The sequence below is a fragment of the Verruconis gallopava genome (assembly GCF_000836295.1).
Source record: "Verruconis gallopava strain CBS 43764 unplaced genomic scaffold supercont1.20, whole genome shotgun sequence".
NCBI lineage: Eukaryota > Fungi > Ascomycota > Dothideomycetes > Venturiales > Sympoventuriaceae > Verruconis > Verruconis gallopava.
The window spans coordinates 110815-128320 of NW_015622156.1; the positions used below are offsets into that span (position 1 = coordinate 110815).

The 17506-nt window shown below is 51.9% G+C and overlaps 10 protein-coding genes across 11 annotated transcripts; 7 read left to right on the forward strand and 3 right to left on the reverse strand.

The window, feature by feature from the left end:
* Positions 1–502: 502 nt before the first annotated feature.
* On the reverse strand, positions 503–1758 carry PV09_06029 (3-isopropylmalate dehydrogenase). The gene has a single exon (XM_016359611.1). The coding sequence runs from the start codon at positions 1684–1686 to the stop codon at positions 535–537; it is 1152 nt and encodes a 383-aa protein (XP_016212447.1). The 5' UTR covers positions 1687–1758; the 3' UTR covers positions 503–534.
* A 223-nt stretch (positions 1759–1981) lies between these two features.
* Positions 1982–3657, forward strand: PV09_06030 (uncharacterized protein). The gene is made up of 3 exons (XM_016359612.1): positions 1982–2787; positions 2859–3018; positions 3087–3657. The coding sequence occupies exons 1-3, from the start codon at positions 2219–2221 to the stop codon at positions 3108–3110; spliced, it is 753 nt and encodes a 250-aa protein (XP_016212448.1). The 5' UTR covers positions 1982–2218; the 3' UTR covers positions 3111–3657.
* Positions 3647–4651, forward strand: PV09_06031 (uncharacterized protein; the record flags this gene model as incomplete). Its single annotated transcript, XM_016359613.1, has 1 exon — positions 3647–4651. The coding sequence occupies exon 1, from the start codon at positions 3857–3859 to the stop codon at positions 4649–4651; it is 795 nt and encodes a 264-aa protein (XP_016212449.1). The 5' UTR covers positions 3647–3856.
* A 231-nt stretch (positions 4652–4882) lies between these two features.
* Positions 4883–6952, reverse strand: PV09_06032. 2 transcript variants are annotated; one of them, XM_016359615.1, is made up of 4 exons: positions 6268–6952; positions 5440–6193; positions 5274–5362; positions 4883–5211 (listed from the first exon to the last, which is right to left on the reverse strand). In XM_016359615.1, exons 1-4 carry the CDS (start codon positions 6358–6360, stop codon positions 5194–5196), a joined length of 954 nt encoding a protein of 317 aa, XP_016212451.1. In that variant the 5' UTR covers positions 6361–6952; the 3' UTR covers positions 4883–5193. The 2 variants fall into 2 exon arrangements, with proteins under 2 accessions (XP_016212451.1, XP_016212450.1); XM_016359614.1 differs by having other exon boundaries at positions 4883–5362.
* PV09_06033 (uncharacterized protein) lies at positions 6760–8087 on the forward strand. Its single transcript, XM_016359616.1, has 3 exons — positions 6760–7113; positions 7201–7499; positions 7594–8087. The coding sequence occupies exons 1-3, from the start codon at positions 6829–6831 to the stop codon at positions 8012–8014; spliced, it is 1005 nt and encodes a 334-aa protein (XP_016212452.1). The 5' UTR covers positions 6760–6828; the 3' UTR covers positions 8015–8087.
* On the reverse strand, positions 8030–9967 carry PV09_06034 (uncharacterized protein). The gene is made up of 3 exons (XM_016359617.1): positions 9342–9967; positions 8984–9283; positions 8030–8908 (listed from the first exon to the last, which is right to left on the reverse strand). Exons 1-3 carry the CDS (start codon positions 9608–9610, stop codon positions 8389–8391), a joined length of 1089 nt encoding a protein of 362 aa, XP_016212453.1. The 5' UTR covers positions 9611–9967; the 3' UTR covers positions 8030–8388.
* A 1065-nt stretch (positions 9968–11032) lies between these two features.
* PV09_06035 (uncharacterized protein) lies at positions 11033–12988 on the forward strand. The gene has a single exon (XM_016359618.1). The coding sequence runs from the start codon at positions 11217–11219 to the stop codon at positions 12765–12767; it is 1551 nt and encodes a 516-aa protein (XP_016212454.1). The 5' UTR covers positions 11033–11216; the 3' UTR covers positions 12768–12988.
* Positions 12989–14643: 1655 nt separating this feature from the next.
* PV09_06036 (uncharacterized protein) lies at positions 14644–15535 on the forward strand. The gene is made up of 2 exons (XM_016359619.1): positions 14644–15020; positions 15078–15535. The coding sequence occupies exons 1-2, from the start codon at positions 14730–14732 to the stop codon at positions 15174–15176; spliced, it is 390 nt and encodes a 129-aa protein (XP_016212455.1). The 5' UTR covers positions 14644–14729; the 3' UTR covers positions 15177–15535.
* Positions 15536–15844: 309 nt separating this feature from the next.
* PV09_06037 (uncharacterized protein) lies at positions 15845–16504 on the forward strand (the record flags this gene model as incomplete). The annotated part of the gene is made up of 2 exons (XM_016359620.1): positions 15845–15921; positions 15976–16504. The coding sequence occupies 2 exons, from the start codon at positions 15845–15847 to the stop codon at positions 16502–16504; spliced, it is 606 nt and encodes a 201-aa protein (XP_016212456.1).
* A 180-nt stretch (positions 16505–16684) lies between these two features.
* Positions 16685–17501, forward strand: PV09_06038 (uncharacterized protein; the record flags this gene model as incomplete). Its single annotated transcript, XM_016359621.1, has 2 exons — positions 16685–16894; positions 16980–17501. 2 exons carry the CDS (start codon positions 16685–16687, stop codon positions 17499–17501), a joined length of 732 nt encoding a protein of 243 aa, XP_016212457.1.
* Between the last annotated feature and the right edge of the window lie 5 nt (positions 17502–17506).

The window sequence follows — 17506 nt, forward strand, 5'->3', positions numbered from 1 at the left end:
CACCATTAGTCCAACCACCAAGGCAAAGAAGACTAACTAGTTTGGTTTTAAGCGAAACGCTGGCGGACTTCATTAGCCTACTATACTAACAGCCCAGAGTCTGGGGAATGCCGATGCCAGCATTGCTTGTCTATTGCCTTGTCTCTCAATTTTTTCAGCCTTTGCTCACGTCTGCCAGGGCTACATCAAGTCGTGCTCCTTAGAACTAGGTCTTCGTTATGTTCTTTAATGGAGATCTCCCAGGGAGGACATGGATTGAAATCCCATAAGATTGACCTTATCGACTTCATAGAAAAAATCGCTTTTCGTGATGGAAATTCCAGTCTTTCAGAGTTGAAAACTCTCGAATCGCCAAAATATGTATCCAATGTCACCCTTGCTATAGCACACAGCAGGTCACAAAGGAAAGCAGTCGTGTTCATGCTTTCTAGGTTTCTACTACTACATGATTCCGAAGAACAAGATCAATTCAAGCTAAGTCACTAAAACAGCAGGTGAGCGGCTTTAGAATCGAGAAGGGAAGCGATAATTGTTCTAGGCAATCTTGCCTCTTCTGAGAATCTTCCGTAAGGCGTCGCAAATGGCATCTCCAACCTCCGCCGTGCTTGCTTTTCCGCCTAGATCCCCAGTCCTGATCTCAAGCCCGCCAACTTCTTTAGCGTCCAGGACATGCGTGACGGCTTCTTCTATTGCAGCCGCTTCGTCAACCAGGAGAAAGGAATATCTGAGCATCATGGCCAGGCTGAGAATCTGCGCAACCGGATTGACAATGCCTTTGCCAGCAATGTCTGGCGCACTGCCATGAACGGGCTCATAAATACCATTACACCTGCCCTCGCCAGGAATACCGCTGACACTGGCACTCGGTAAAATCCCCAGTGTGCCTGTGAGACCGCCAGATATATCGGACAGTATGTCTCCAAAGGTGTTGTCCGTGTGTATGACACCGTTAAATCGCTTCGGGTCCTTGACCATGAGCATAGCCATGCTGTCAGCCAGTTGATGACGCAGCTCGATGTCAGGAAACTCTCTTTCAAAAATGTTTTGCGTGACTGCTCGCCACAGTCGACCGCTGGCCAATACATTTGCTTTGTCAGAGCTCCACACTACAGCAGGTCCTCCGCCGCCCTTTCCATCACCACTGCGTCCCAGAAGTCGGGCAATGGCAGCACTCACTCGTGCACAGCGCTCTATCTCAGGCTTCGTGTATACCCAGAGGTCGGAAGCTATCTCAGGCTTCTCTACCTTCTCGCCAAAGTACGCGCCACCGCAATTTTCCCGCACCACGATGAACTTCGTTCCCAAAACCAACTCCGGCTTGATGGGAGAAGCGTTTACGAGCGACGGAATGTAGACCTCACACGGCCTGATGTTTGCAAAAGCATCGAGATGGTGTCTCAATTGGAGGAGGCCCGACTCGGGATTGGGCGATGCCGTTGCCCACTCAGGTCCACCGACACTGCCAAAGAGAACTGCGTCGCTGGATTTTGCTTTGTCTAAGACAGCTTGTGTAATGGGTACGCCGTGCTTGTCAATGCTGCAACCGCCGGCGAGATCGAACGTTCTCTCGAATTTTAGACCTGGACGACACTCTTCGACGACATCTAGCACTTTCAATGCTTCAGTCACTACCTCAGGGCCGACGTGATCACCAGGAAGGACAAGAATCTTGTAGCTCTGTGCCATGACTTTCGCGATACGAGAAAGATGATAAGACTACTGGGAAACAAAATGTCTGAGCCTTGGAACGATCCGTCCTCTACAAGCTGGCTCAGTATCGTGGGCTTCAACAACATCCGATCTCTAGTACCGTAGGACAAGTTTGAGGCCGAAGATCGGATAGCAATTGTGGCCACCCAAGCCAGCAAAAGACATCGACCATAAGCGAACTTGTGGAACTGCCGAGAATCCGGGAATAGAGGAGACTTGGCATGGCAGAATGGGTCGTGGTGCCTCTTCGGAGCGTGCCACAAACCTGCATTAGATGCCCCACAAGTATTGGCGGGGTGATGTCCTGCCCCTGTTCTCCCCAGAGTTTGGAGCAAGACACGGCAATGGACTATCAGACCAAGCGCATATGTCAAGAAGTAGTAGTAAATGGAAATTGGACCCAAATTTTGGCATTTACACACTAAATCGCAACATCTGCGTATGTACCCGAATCAAATCACAAGGTTACGCACATCAAAGCTATTGTTATCCACGACGGAAGTAGAACATGGCACCTCGTCTAGAAGGGAAAGTTGCCATTGTCACTGGTGCAGCCAGTGGCTTCGGTAAAGGTATCGCGATTAAGTTCATTGAGGAGGGCGCCAAAGTCTTGGTGGCCGATCTGTCCGCTGAAGCAGGACAAGCGGTGGCCAAAGAGCTTGGATGTGCATTTTCAGTCGCGGATGTGACCAAGAAAGACGATTGGGATCGATTGCTGAAGGATGCCTGTGGCCAATTCGGAAAGCTTGACATTGTCGTCAACAACGCCGGCGCGACATACGCCAATAAACCCACCGAGGATGTGACCGAGAAAGATTTCGACCTTGTTATGAACGTCAACGTCAAATCGATCTATCTCTCCACAAATGTCCTGTTGCCGTACTTTCTCGAGAACAAGCGACCTGGGTGCTTTATCCAGGTTGCTTCCACTGCAGGAATTCGACCGCGACCACGGCTAACGTGGTACAATGCCTCCAAAGCAGCTGTTATCAACGCAACGAAGACGATGGCGGTCGAGTACGGGCCACACCAAATCCGCTTTAATTGCGTTTCTCCCGTCGTCGGGAGTACTGGAATGTGAGCCGTATCCATTTATGAACGGACGTGAGGAGTACAGGAACGATGACTTGCTGACATGCATCGCCAAGGACACATCTGTTCATCGGGAAGCCTGACACGGAAGAAAACCGAGCAGCGTTTGTGAGCACAATCCCACTAGGTCGTCCATCCACACCGGCCGACGTCGCAAACTCGTGCTGCTACTTGGCGAGCGATGAAGCTCAGTTCATTACCGGTGTCAACATCGAGGTATGGTTAGGAGAAGATTCACCTTTTCGTGGATGAGAAAATTGCTAATTTAAGTTCTACTCACCTAGGTGGACGGAGGACGATGCGTCTAAGCAAGCGGCTGATCGAATGCATTGTACAACTAAATCGCAGAATAGATGTGTCAAGCTACACCAAGATCTCAACCAAATGATGGGACATTTTTCTCAATAGCATGAGCTCGCAGTCCTACGTTACAACAAGCCCGTGAATGGCACAAGAATTGCCGCGCTGTTGTGATTTATAAGCATCCATGGAAGTTTTTCTTGAGACTGTGGTCAGAATGAAGACGTCATTAGACTTATATCTCCGATTGCCGCAATGCAACAGGCACGCTGCAAACACTCAGCGGATTGTTTTCATCTGGTTTCTGAAGAAATCCTTGCAATCCGAATCATAAACCACTTGACTAACTGTATGCTTTCTGCTGAACGTATTTCTCATTAGGTACCTGTGCTGGCAAGTGTGAACTTATAGATTGAAGTATTCATTGAAAAGGTCTAATGCCTCAAAGGCGAGGCGCGGAAATTTTATAGTGAGTTCTAGGTCACTGGTATGGCCTGTGATTGACCTTGACTTGATGACTTGACGTTAGGAAATTCTCTTATTGTCTACGCGAAAGAGATCTTGTAGTGAGCAGTTTTCCCAAACCTCTTCTTTTGCATCTGTTGGAGCGCATGATTTAGGGCTCACATCCACCCGTGAACTGAGCGCAGTCACTAGCAAGGCAAAGGCTTTCTGAGGCATTAGGGGTCAATTCACGTTCGCTAAAGTTCTCGACAGTTGTGACTGTCCGTCTCGCTTTATCACGCACGTGTAAATGGAGCAAAGCGACTCAAAACAAGGAGCGGATAACTCACCCTCGCCGGGCGCCCACCGCACGTGCGAGGTAAACATGCCTGTCCAGCAAGATCAGTCCAGAGCGTGCGACATTTGTCTTCTCTCGTTCGACGAGTACCACGTGGTAAACGAGGAGCGACAACCAAGACTCAGAAGAAAGGAGCATCCAGTCACCACACCCTGTGGCCACACGTTCGGCGCCATGTGCCTCGGGCACTGGCTCAAGAGTCAGCAATCATGTCCCATGTGCAGAGCTCCCCTGACGAGTGCCCAGATCCTACATGACCACACAGATCCAAAACTGTCCGTCGTCTTTTGCGAATACGAAGGGATGATACCCCCGAGCACGCTGAAGCTGAGGGGGCTTTATGGCAGGGGCTGTAAGAAGGGCAGTGTATTCAACCTTGAAGGCACGCAGTTTGTGATTCCAGCGAACGGAAGCCAAAGGCGCGTGTTATACAACGACGACAAAAGCATCGTGCTAATCTCAATCGTGACCGACGAACTCTCACACGCATTTGAACTAGAAGGCATGACGCAAAGAATTTCACTGTTCCCCAACGCTGTCACCATCGATCTGTTGACCAACAGCGAGCTGTGGGCCTTGACGAACGAAGCGCTGGCCTCAAGACAGATCAGGATCAATGGACGGGCATTTGAGGTGCCACCTGACACCCGTGCCGTAGCGTTGACCTTGGATGGGGAGGTGGTGAGATGTGTAAAATTTTTCGAGGACTGGGTCAGGAAGCCGGCTCAGACTGGCCAGGCCATGTAGACTGACTCCAATGACAAAGATTGTGTGGATAAAATTATCCGACGGAATGACTTCGAACATCTCTCATGTCAATGCATTCCCAAGCCGCACGATACAGCAGCTTCTAGCAGGGACACTCTTGTTGGCAGCATGACCCTATCGAAATTGTGTAGTGCTATAGCGTGCGCGCGTGCATATTTCCTCTTCGCTGTTTGGGATTAGACGTGTGCATTGTGGGACAAGCGCGGGACGAAGCCGTCAACCCGAGGATGTAATTGAATGGCTTCAACTTGTACTACGATAGCCCCCATAGCCGGAGAAAAGAAACTTGGCAAATGTGTTCACTTTACACAATGTGGAAATTTATCGCGTTCCTATATTTCCTCAAGAATTACGCTTCACTGTTTTCCTGTTGACATCGTTTATCCATTCATTCATTCATAAGGCTGGTACCCTAGATTTTCAGCCGGCATGCAATAGGAGCCAAACGCTGTGGTTTAGATGTGGAAGAAGAGCGTGGGGGGGCTGTTCGTGAAGCAAACTCAACGCAACTCAAGGACGGATCAATAGCCACGAGATTTCTGCAGCGGAAGAAGTTTCAGAACAACATCAAAACAGTACGAGGTCATAGTTTGGCTCTCACCAGGCTGTCTAGCGATCCTGCACGGTTCAAGATCCAGTCAGCAGCTCGCTTTGCATACTCTTCCTTATCCGGACTGGGCTCGGCGTGTACTGTGAGTGCAGTGATGTTAGTGTCTTTATTGCAAAGCCAGAAATGGCACGTAAGAAGCAGAGAATCGCCAACGTACACTTATGAAGCCATCCGTCAAGCTCGACCAACTCCTTGTCCATGATATAGTCCCACCTCTTATACAGCCTTTCACTGCCGTGGAAGTCGCACACTCCGTCTTTCGTCCCATGGCTCAACCATACCCTCGTCGTCCCGTCTTCCCCTGCGTCCTTCGGAATCTTGATATGGCCTCCGTCTAGCCCTGCAGCCCTGTCAAGCATGGCCGCCAGGCCCTCTAAAGTGCCAGTATCGTGACATAGCTTATCAGCTACAAAGTCCTTTTGCACCTGCACGTCCCTGCAAAGAAGGGCCGGGTCGAGCTTCTGAACCATCTGCATGTGCGGGAACAGCTTGCCTGCCAGCCTACCCAACACGACGACGATAGGACTGGGCTTGCTCGCTGGATTGAAGGCCACAAAAGGGCTCTCTAGCAGCCAGCCCCTCACGTACTTCTTGACGCTCTCAGGACCCTGAGCCATGTACGTGAGGACCTCCGCACCACCCATGCTGTGGCCCATGACGAAGAGAGGAACGTCAGGCTTAGGGGGCAACAAGGGCTTGATGAAGGACGTGATATCGTCCAATACTTGCGAGGTTGGTCCTGTAAGTCCTTTCTCGCTAGCCTTGTGCACGGAGCGGCCCCAGCCGCGCTGATCGAAGGAGTGCACCTCGATGCCTCTTGCGGCGAAGCGAGGAAACAGGATACCGTATGCGTTGCAGTGGTCAGAGAAGCCGTGGATGAAGACGAGGATTGCCTTTGGCGCTTCCGGCGTCTGTCGTCGCACAACAACATTAGCACACGTTCAGAACGAGACAGCAGCGGGGAGAAGCAGAGAGAGGAACGTACCAGCCATTTCTTGGTGTACAGTTTGTGCCCGTCGCTCGTAGTGTGCCAGCCTTCCTCCGTCGCAATACCGTCCGCCTTGCTCGTGTCTTCCATGGTGTCGTCAACTGCAATCAAAGCTCACTGGGACCTGAACGAACCGACGCTTCTGGAACGAGACGCTTTTGAACGAACTTGCAATGTTGCGCCGCAGGACGAGTTGAGTGAACACGTCACATTCATATGTGAACCATCAGCGGCGAACTCTCCCTTTCAGCGAAGTGCCATTCTGCGCGACGCGCCCCAGCTGAAGATCCCCAGGCCGAGCTCTCGAGCTCCGATCTGGGCCCTTGCGCCGTCTGCACGATGAAAACCAGCTGGCATGTGAAGCCACCAGCGACGCCAATAATCAGCTGCCGTGCGGGTTCGGGTTCTCTGTCCGTTAACCATGCAGGGCTCCGCTCACGGAAAAGCCACTAAAGAAGTCCCTTCGATATGTCGCAGCGGACGTGAGCCGTCCCGTACAGGACGAGAACACATACCTGCACCAGCGCGCAGCTTCGCGCCGTCTGCCTGCAATCTTTGATGCTGCGCTGTGCGGCCCGAAAAGCCTCGTCGCGCTGTTCCGTTGACGCTCTGCATGCGGCATTGCGATCGACGTCGCTCGGGCTCTGCTGGGCGCGTAACTGCACCACCTTCAGCAGAACACCAATGGCGACTGAAAGAGCCCGGCTGCCACATGAGGAGCGGACTGCGGCGGAGCCAAGAGCGGACGCGATACATGACGTGATTCTTGATCAGGTGGAGGATGTCAACGACTCCATCAAGCTGTTCAAGCTCAAGATCAAGGACTCGCGCAACGGTGTCGAGGTACTTTGCTCCTGTTTTGCGACGACCAGCCGATAAATCTCGCCCTCCTCGCAGAAGATGCGATTCGCTAACCGACACGATCAGTAGTTCTCTGCAGGTCAGTGGCTCGATGTCTTTGTGCCAGGTCTCTCCAAGGCCGGCGGGTTCACCTTGACGTCGACGCCGAGGCAGGCTCTCCCGCCGACTCCATTTCTAGAGCTCGCCGTCCAAAAGAGCCCTGAGAACCCGCCTGCAGCCTGGCTGTGGCAGAAGACATCGTCCATACTTGGCTCCGAGCTCAAGGTCAGGGTTGGTGGAAGCTTCACTTGGCCGCCCTTCGGCTGGTCGAGAGACCGGATCGAGGGCATCAAGAAAGTGATTTTTGTCGCTGGAGGCGTTGGAATAAAGTGCGTCTTACCACCCTCGTGCTCACGAATCGCAGTAGAAAAAAAAGGGAACAGAGAGCAGCCATACTAATTGAAAAATTTGTAAACTGTACAGTCCCCTGATCTCGATGCTCGCGCATATGCACGACACTTCGTCCGCGCTTCCTGAGATCCACTTTCTCTACTCCACCAAGCCGCCCCTCACGGAGAAGCAGAACATAGATCCAGGCAAGATCCTCTTCCTATCCCGCCTCACCGAAATGGCAGGCCAACATCCGGACCGACTGGACCTCACGCTCTTCCTGACGTGCCGCGAGTACAAGAAGATTAAGGATCCGCAGACCTTGGGTTGGTTCCACGACCGGAGAATCGAGGAGACGGACCTGAGGCACGCGCTCGGAGAGAATGTGTCGGAGAGAAGCGGCACTGTCGTGTACGTGTGCGGACCGCCAAAGATGACGGATGAGATTGTCGCCTGGTTTGGAAAGCAGGACGGACTGAGTGACGAACGCATATTTTGCGAAAAATGGTGGTGAGAGCAACGTGTGCAAGGGGAAAGTATATATATGTATATATATAATAGGAATAAAAGCAAAAGTCAAACACGAACCGAGGAGTATTTGCTTTGATTGCTTTTCAGTATGTTCTTCATTCATATTTGTGTACCATGAAAGTACAGTCTCCTGCCCTTTTCGTAGTCTCTTGACCGAGGGGGGAATGGATATAGCGTGAGGGTATCGAGGCAGAGAATTGCATGCCTGAAAAAAAAATATTACAAAAGAAGGATATGCACATACACGACCCCCAAGTCAATCAGTAGGAAGAACCTTAGACAGGAAAAGTCATCGACCTTTTCGGGGCAAAAATAAAGCGAAAAAATCCTTTTCGGTGAGGGTGAGCTTGCAGCCGTTCAGTTCTTGTTGTAACTGCTGGGTCGCCCTCCACTGTTTCTACCACCGCTGTTCCTCCCAGACCAGGGCAGATTGCCCGGTTCCCTCTTTCCCCACTCCGCCTTGATACTGGATGGCATGGACGGCGCGTTCGAGCCACCTTCCAGAGCTTGAAAAGCCTTCGTCCTCGGTGTCACGGGTGGCAGATTCGTCGTGACGGCCTGTCCGACGGGAGCCATGCCGTACTGGCTGATGCCCCTCTCGCGCTCTTTTGCTGCCTCGGGAGTCGCATATCCAGCATGCGGTGCGTAAAGACCGCCTGCCGTACCTGGTGTCGGAGGTATCCGATCCATCTCATGACCCCAGGGGGTGCGCGGGGTGTACGGCATTGGTGTTTGCGGTATCTCGTACGTGGTTTCTGCCTCTCCAAGACTGGGGAAGTGCTTCGCCATGAACCCGGTGTCATCGTCAGTGTTACCCGGAGCCGGGGGAAAAAAGATTGCGTGGATGGAAAGGAGAAAAATCGAGGCGTATAACGCTCTGTGGCTCGCATTAGCATTTTCAACGTCCTTTTCATGTACATCGAGAGCGGCTGCCCCATCTGGTGTAACATACAGCAAGAAAACAGTGATATAGAAGGTCGCCTTCGCTTGCTGACAATAATGAACGTTACTTGGTTTGGCCGCAACACTGCAGCTCTTAGCGATGTACCACGGCAGGCCATTGTTTTCATGATTCGGGTCGATTGTATCATGCGACGTTTGGCCGTAGATGCTGTACGAAAACAGGCCAGTCTCGAGGCCGTAGACCACCAAGCTAATGACGGGGTACATGATGTGCAGAGGCAACAAAATAAACTTTGTGATCAATACGAAGGTTGCCAGGATAGAGATGACGAGATCGAATGTGGTCAACCTTGTGGTGATCGTGTTAGTCGTGCTCCATCATTTATTGATTTCAGACGAGGACATACTTTTGACTCCAGATAAGAGGAATGGTTGCTTGGACATGATTTGCAGCCGCATAGAGCGGAGTATCCGGGCTGCTGTTGAAGCCGTTCAAGTAGCCATCTTCCCACAGCTTTGTCCTGTAGGTGTTTGGATCGGATATGCCGACCAATGTGAGGAATGGTACGATTAAGGAGAACTCCAGCACGAGCAGTCCCAGGAGGGCCCAATACACTTTCCGCGACCAACGCTTGGCATTGAAGCCGACTCTCTTGTGAGGCTTCTCGTCTAACATGATTCTCTCGTGAATGTATCCGTTCGAAAAGTAGCAAAACCAATGGCTGGAAATCCAGAACGTCGTGCGCGTGTTCAGCCAGAAGGCGCCGAGTCGCGATCGCAGTACGTCAAAAGCCTAGCTTGGTCTGCCCTCGTCCCGCGAATGTGCAGATCGAAGGTCACATTATTTGCAAACGAAGTCCAGACAGTGGAAGCAAGAGAGAAGGTGTCAGACGTCAGAAGCGAATCCTTCCCGCTGGCCGCATGGCGGGCATTTGAACGTTTTCCCTCCACAGGGACAGGACCCGACGAAGCGGTATCCGTTGCACACATCCAACCAACCCAGGTGCAGGTGTGAGAGTGAAGGCGAGGCCATGGAGCAGCGTGAGTGGAGGAAGGCCTGAACGCTACGTGCATGGTGGCTTCTGTGGCAGGCCAATGGCTGCGTCTATCACAGGTCGATCCCCTGACTGCGCCCGGCCCGAGTGGAGTCCAAGACGAATTGAACTCGCTACATCCCACCTTCAGCAGCTTGGAAAAAGGCGTCGAAAGGAATCGCTCAGCCGACCAACTTGAAATGTGCGAGGCATTCCGGCACAAGAAACCACAGAGTTTCGCTCCAATGCGCTTTGCCTTCCGTCTCAGGATCCGGTTCGTAACGTGTGACTCTCAAATCGCCCATGACGATGCTCAGAACATTCCCTGCAGCATTGTAGTACCAGGCATGTATTTAAGCGCCGACACCATCTGATCTCACGCCGTCTCCGCACTGCGTTGATCCACATAGTGACTGTGAACGTTTCTCACGCTGTCTCGTCCAGGTGGGTGCCCAGCAACTCCTCCTGACATGAGCATCGGGATGCTGCGCAAGCACGACGCGCATCTGGCTAGGCGCTTGGAAGGTGACGGAACGCGTTCTGCGTGATAGCAAGCAAGCTTGGTGTCACTGCCAGTGTGATTGTGCAACGGCGAGTCTACGGGTGGAGTTGACGAGGCGTTCGTTAAGTGATGACGATGGCATGGTCTTGACTTGGGTTGATAGCGCGACTTCAACCTTGGCGATTTAAGCCAATGGCGATTCCCGAGGCGCGGAGGAGCAGAGGTCGGAGTATGTATGGCTTTTTATTTCGAAGTATCGATTCTTAGTGGAGGCGCACTCTGCTCAAACTTGGTGGGCGAGCAACCAAATGCATAGATCTCGTCAAGCATACCACTTGACGTGGAAAATGAGAGGACAAAAAAGAGACCCCGCAGATAACTCCTCATAATCTTATCACAGTGAGCTCCATGTTCTTGCAGGCAAGTGATAAGTTCTCGACTTGTTGCGCTTCACAAAAGTGTGGATTCTCCATCGCCAGCCAGACATCTCCCAATCAGGCTTAGCGCCCTGCGGAGACTCTCAAGGCTGAGCGCAACCGAGACATGCCTTTGACCGCTCATCCTCAGCGCCTCCAAGCGTCAAAAATCTTGGATTTTGCGAACGGAGAGCTGAGGAGAGCGCCCTCAAGGTTGCTTGAGTAGATTTGATTGCCCATCTACACTCTCTCACGGCATTTTGAGCTCGAGACCGTTTGGGGTAGTAAAACGGGCAAACTATTTGTCGTTCTCCGTGCTCAATTAGCGACATGTTTGCGAGGATCACGCTCCGTCCAACTAGTCTTGTGTGGAGTGTCTTCAAGCCACCAGTCTGTCGACAAATTTCTCGGCGAAGCATCTCACCAGGTTCCGATACCAAACTTGCTCCTGGCCTTCTATTGGTCTCATCGTTACTTGCTGGGGCGCTCGTCTTCGCGGTCACACAACAGAATTCGCGGCTCGATGCTCTCCCTTCCTCCACAGAAGAGATCGTGCAACGCAGGGATGAGCAGCGGATAATCCAAGATTCATATGCGAAGCATATGAATGACCTTCGAGCGAGTGAGCTGCGGGGCAAAGTCTACACCGCGTCCGGGCATGTCATCCGGTTCCATGGCGTTCAACATGCAAGCAATTCTCCTTGCGAGGACGAAATCGTGCACGGCATTGCAGAGAGTAGAGGGCCGCAGAAGTGGGCATACTGGGCAGTGTTTGACGGTCATGCCGGAGGTGCTACATCGAAGCTGCTCAAAAGCACGTTGATCACGGAAGTTGCCAGAGATCTAACAAAGATAGCTTCAGACGTATGTATCAATGACAGTATCAAAAGTACATTCAAGAGAATCGACGACCAGATCATGCAGCGGGCCTTGGATGTTCTTCGATCGGGCAAGGCGGACTCCAAAGCAAGCAAAGACATCCTGTCGCAAGCCTATGCTGGCTCCTGTGCTTTAATCGCCATGCTCGACCCTTCCCAGTCGAAACTTCGCGTCGCAGTCACGGGAGACAGTCGTGCCGTGCTTGGCCGATACTCTGAATCCCAAGGAATCTACACGGCCATTCCCATGAGCGTCGACCAGAACGGGAAGAACCCTGCCGAGAAGCTACGGATTGAACGAGACCATCCGGGCGAGGAGAACGTAATCAGTCCACGATCGGGACGCATTCTCGGGCTGGCCATCTCGCGCGCTTTCGGCGACAGTCGCTGGAAGTGGTCCGAGGAAGACAGCCTTCTCGCAAACGAAAAGTTTAACGGGCCTCGATTGCGCGGCCTCGGACCACCTGGAAGCGTGAAGACGCCACCGTATCTGACGGCTGAACCTGAGATCGAAGAAGTCGCGCTCAAGATGGGCGACGACGAGCCGAACGCCGATTTCCTTATCATGGCAACCGACGGCTTCTGGGACCATGTCAGGGCCGAAGACGCGGTCACCTGTGTGGCCGAGTGGGTCAAGCATCAAGCGTATAACGCAAAGCACTATCAGGCCCCCGCTCCGGGCATCATGGACGGAAGCGATCGACGGCTGTTGGGGGCGTTTGGCAAGAATTCACCTATTGAGTGGCCGCTGAAGAAGGGTAGCGATCTGTGGCCCGATTGGGCCGTAACACCGGAAGACTTTGTTTACGAAGAACACAATGCGGCGACGCACCTGGTTCAGAATGCGTTTGGAGGCAGAAGAAGGGGCCTGTTTTGTGGTGCGATGGCGGAGGTCTATCCCTTGAGCAGGCATGCTAGAGATGATATCAGTGTCTATGTGATCTTCTTTGGTAAAGTGCATGGGAAGAGGATTTTCGATGAGCCCAGTCTTCGGATTCTATAGTCTCAGGTGTGGCTATAGACTACAGTAGCAAGTTCGTCGGATCTGTTTTCTCCCCAATGTGAGCGGGGATGTCTACGCAACTGTTTCCCACCGCAGGGCGTGAGTTGCGAGCAATGGTGCTAATTTATCATGCCTCCCTGACTTGCTTTGCTATATCCTTATACTAGCGTCTTGATGGCGAAAGCAAAAAGGATTCAGGACTTTCATCCATCTTACCGCGATAGCACTGCCACAAGACATGGTATGGCCCCAGGCTTAGTAGTGTGCGAACATTTGTTTCACTGATCCGTAGCGCAGTCAGCCGAACTCCCACCTCCAACGTGCTATATTAAGTCAAGTCGTGCGTGAAAACCTTGCGGCAAACCTGCCGAAGACGATGACCCATTGTTTCGTTAGAGCATTGTGAAGTGATCGCACAGCACGTTTCAAGCCAAACGCTCATGCAATCTTTGAGTAAATCTTCCTTAGCAGATCTCACGATCCACTTTACAGGCGCATCTGGCTATCATCACTGCTGGAGATGAGTATCAGCAGAAGATCAACGTTCAGGTTCCGGGACTGGGTGTGTAATCAAGCGATAAGCGATGCTCCACGTCGCGGATTCACCCTCAGATGAATGGAACGCGCGACCTATCCAAAAGGGACAGAACTGCCTTTTGTTGGAAAATTTCGTCACGGCGAATTCCCCCGCTCTTTTTCAGCGTCATTGCGACGGTGTCCATGCCACGCAGTACCAAGGTGTCGCTTATCGTAACAAACGCTCATCCGCTATTGTTCTTAAGTCTAGTCCTTGAAGCTCGGTTGACCAATATGAACGACTAGAATTGACAAAGTTGGGCGAACGGCCAGGAGCAAAGTGCATCACAGAACCGATCAGTGCCTTGCCCGATCATAAAGAAAGGTTTGTACCGAGAAGCAACACATGGGGCCAAAATTGGTTCGTGCGGCTCGTCTCCAGATCACGCTCTCTCCCTCGCTCTCCGTCCGTGCCGACGAAATCTGGCAAGGCTGAGGGTTTGCTCAACGCCGTCTATTCGGTTGTCCAAATCCGTCGGCATCATTCTGCCGTGAATAGAATGCACTGACTTTCGACATGAGTGGGATTACCCCAGCCTTACAAAGGCATCTCCTATCACATGTCACCTCTTTGTTGCGCTCTTCGTCAAACGAATGTTTGGACCGCGAACCTGAAAACGACAAGCTTTACGAGGTGCACCGTGCTTCAGTATGAACTTCGAGAAGTCTTCCATGGCCCTACCGTCTACGTCTATTGTTTTGACACATCCTTGGCGGTGGGACGTTGTGCAGTCTGGGGTGCCGAGGTTGTGAGCAGGGATCGCGCCGAAATGAGGTCGTCACGAAGCGGAGCACAGTCGACAAACTTTCGTTTTCTCAACCCACTGGATACAAGAGACAGACCAAAAGTTGACAGCATGGTCCGCCAACAGCTGAGCTGCGCATTTGAGTATCTGGATCGTGATTTAGACAGTGTGCGGCGCGCACAACGAGGACGGGATGCTGGACGATGCTTGACGCATCACCTGCCAGAGACACGAGTCATGGATTGAATCTCAGATCCTAGCGTACATCAGGAGGATTCCCAGCACTATCTCATGTGGTAATTTGTTCGGCACCACACAGACACTGCGATTGAGTCAAGGAAGTATGACGAACCGTGACAGTTGAAGATCACTCAACTTCGCTTGTGGGCGTAGAGCCCACCGCGGCGACAGATCTCTACCGGATGCGTGTTTCATATAGAGACCCTGGCTACTGTTCTTGCTATAGAGGCACGGTCTTATAAAGTCTTCATGATGGTGCATGCCCCAGAGAATCAAGATCTTTTGCGAATCTCAGACCTCCACATTGGCCCGTTGCACTGCTCCACAAGGCAAATCCCGCCCGCGTTCACGTGTCATAGTCACCGATAGTCCTCACCACTTCGCATCCACTGTGACCACCATGCAATTCGCAGCGTTGGCTCTCGCTCTGTTTTGGGCGACGTCCGTATCTGCAAGTCCAGCTCGGATCCCGCAGCCTGTCGCGGCCCAGGAGGTGGTGAGCACACCATACACTGCAGGCGATGCTTTCCATGACTGCCAAGGGAAAGGTCTCGGTGACTTCGTCTGCTGGGCAAACGAAGACGCCCGATCGTACGGGAAAATGAGCGCTTCTGAGCTCAAAAAGCTCAGCGAAGTTCCGATGAGAGAGATCATCAAGGGCCCGGCATTCTGCTGTAAACATGACCCATTTGTGAGTCGACCGACATGTCTGTAGTTCTCTGATCGACGGCTAACAGCGGATGTGAAGTTCAATCTGGGCTTCGACTACGACTTCCTCGGCCTGATTGACATCGAGCAGAGAGTAGCTCTTGGAAAGAAATGCACCCCGATCTGGTGGTGGGGCTGAATGACCAGTGGATAGTCCTATTCACGTATTGTCCAGTGAAAGCCACACGAAGGAGCTAGAAGACTCGTTAAATATGGGATGAAGTAGAAGCTTGAGCAACGTGAGGGATTCAGGAAGCAAGCGACGCGTGAGAGAGTCACCATTCCAGCGACGAGGCAAAGATTTTTAAAACAAATCTCCTTGTGTATTGCATGATGAGCTAGAACGTCAAGGCTCATAGGATCGAAAGAGCAAACAGCTTGCGGGAGAGATCCTGAAAGCGCTTGCTATCGTCATATATCGCCCGGCCGTCACAATATCTGACGGCGCGGCTAAGTCTAGGAGTAGAACGAGAGGGGAAGAAGAATCTGTGACTGCGGAGAATATTGTTTAATCCTAACTAGAACCATGAAGTCCCTCACGAATATCAAGTAGTCATGCCAATGTTCAGTTTACTATTTGATCACGACATGGAAGTTGGCGAATTTGTACAAAGGCAAAGTGTGGAGATTGGTGGTGGGGCAAACCCCCGGTTGTCTTCCGCGTTCTAAGATAACGATGGTTCACTTGGATGAAGTCACTTCTGTTTGTCTTCCGTTGTCTTGCCATGCCTTTTTTTTTTTTGTCACCAGTCATGAATTGAATATTGTTCCTGATGAGGTAGACAAAGGAACCAGTAATATCCCCTGATGGACGATCTTGACGACAAGACCGTCACTATCCTCCTCTTGGGAGACAGCGACGTTGGCAAATCCACGTTTCTATCGTCAGTCGTTTCCTCTCAAGTCTACGTAGCGCAAAGGATCTGATTCCCAGATAGACGTCTCAGCTTAGGTCGCCGTGCACCGCCAGATGGCAAATTGCCCGCGCTTCGCGACTTCGACCAGCCCTTCGTCTTCAATGTTAAGATGTACAACCGACCATATCGCTTCGAGTTCTACGATACGGCCAGTCCTCAAAACTACACATTGATACAGCCAGACGTCCTGGTGCTCTGCTTTGATATCTCAAATCGCAAGACGTTGTATTCGTTGAAGACGACGTGGAAAGGTACAGTCGACGGTCACTTCAACAAGAGCGAGAAGGTTCCCGTCATTGTCGTCGGCTTGAAGAGGGATCTAAGACGAGAATGGACGGAGCAAGAGCGGAGTTCAGGTGTCCTGGGCCAGAGCATCATGCCGCAAGAGGGCCTTCGTGTCGCTCAGGAAATGCGAGCTGATCGCTACGCTGAGTGTTCTGCCGTAACCGGAGAGCTGTGTCAAGAAGTTCTTGAGGATATATCTCGGACGGCAGCTCTAACGACGACGGATGCAGGCGGTCGAACGCCGGGCGGCTGCAATGCCATGTAAGAAAGAGCACGAGCGACGATTTTAGCCGTTGCCGGTTTCTTTGTCTGGTTCCTTGAGATTCAAAATCTGAACTAGCAGCGCTTCCTAAGATGCACTCAAGGAGTCACGAACACGCGCATGGGACAATGGTTTATGTTCGTGCCAGTTTGGCACGCTGTTGCTGATGTGACTGCTGTTGCCATGCCAACTATTCATAGGTTGCGATGTCCACTCTGGATATGCAAAGCATCGTTTACAGCACTTGCTTCCTCCGTGTCTGATATTCTTGTTGCAATAATTAAGTTAGATATCACAAAGTGGAATGAGTGCGCCGCCGTCGATCAAGAGGCAACGCGAGTATTCGTCCTCGCCTCCTCCGGTCTTCAAGAGGTCTCGCGCAGGACGGGAGTCGTGAGTCAAAGTTTTGCGAACCGTATAATCCAAGATTCAAGCTGACAATTATGCCTCCTGATCATCGAGCAATGATCATGAGAAGCCAGTACAAGAGCGGACCCAGCAGCAACTTCTCAGCCCCTCACCGGAATCCTCTGCTTTGACTTCAGATGACAACCTTAACTCCTTGTTCGACTCTTCCGCAGGCGAGGATGAACCTGACAACGAGCAACCAAAGACATCAACCAGAGTGTTTGGACTTAAGACAGACGTATTTGATATGTCTGACCCGGCTGGACAACACCTCAAAGCAGCCCACGGAGAGGCTTTTAGGGTCAAAACATACCAAATGAACGATCAGGATTCTCTCGAAGCAGCCAACATGCACAGTCAGAAGCGCAAAACACGAAGTTCGTCACTCAACATTCCTGTTCAGCCGTCAACGATGGCACAGAATGATCTGTCCACGAATGTGTCGCATGCGAAGCCAACCTGCACTTCTTCACGCAAGAGCCCAGGTTCTAAGTTTATGGCCGAAGCGCGGGCAGCTGCGAGGCTGGAGTCTCAGCAGAAGAAGCGCGATGAGGCTTCTATTCGAGAGAGACGTAGATACACGAGGCCATAGGGTGC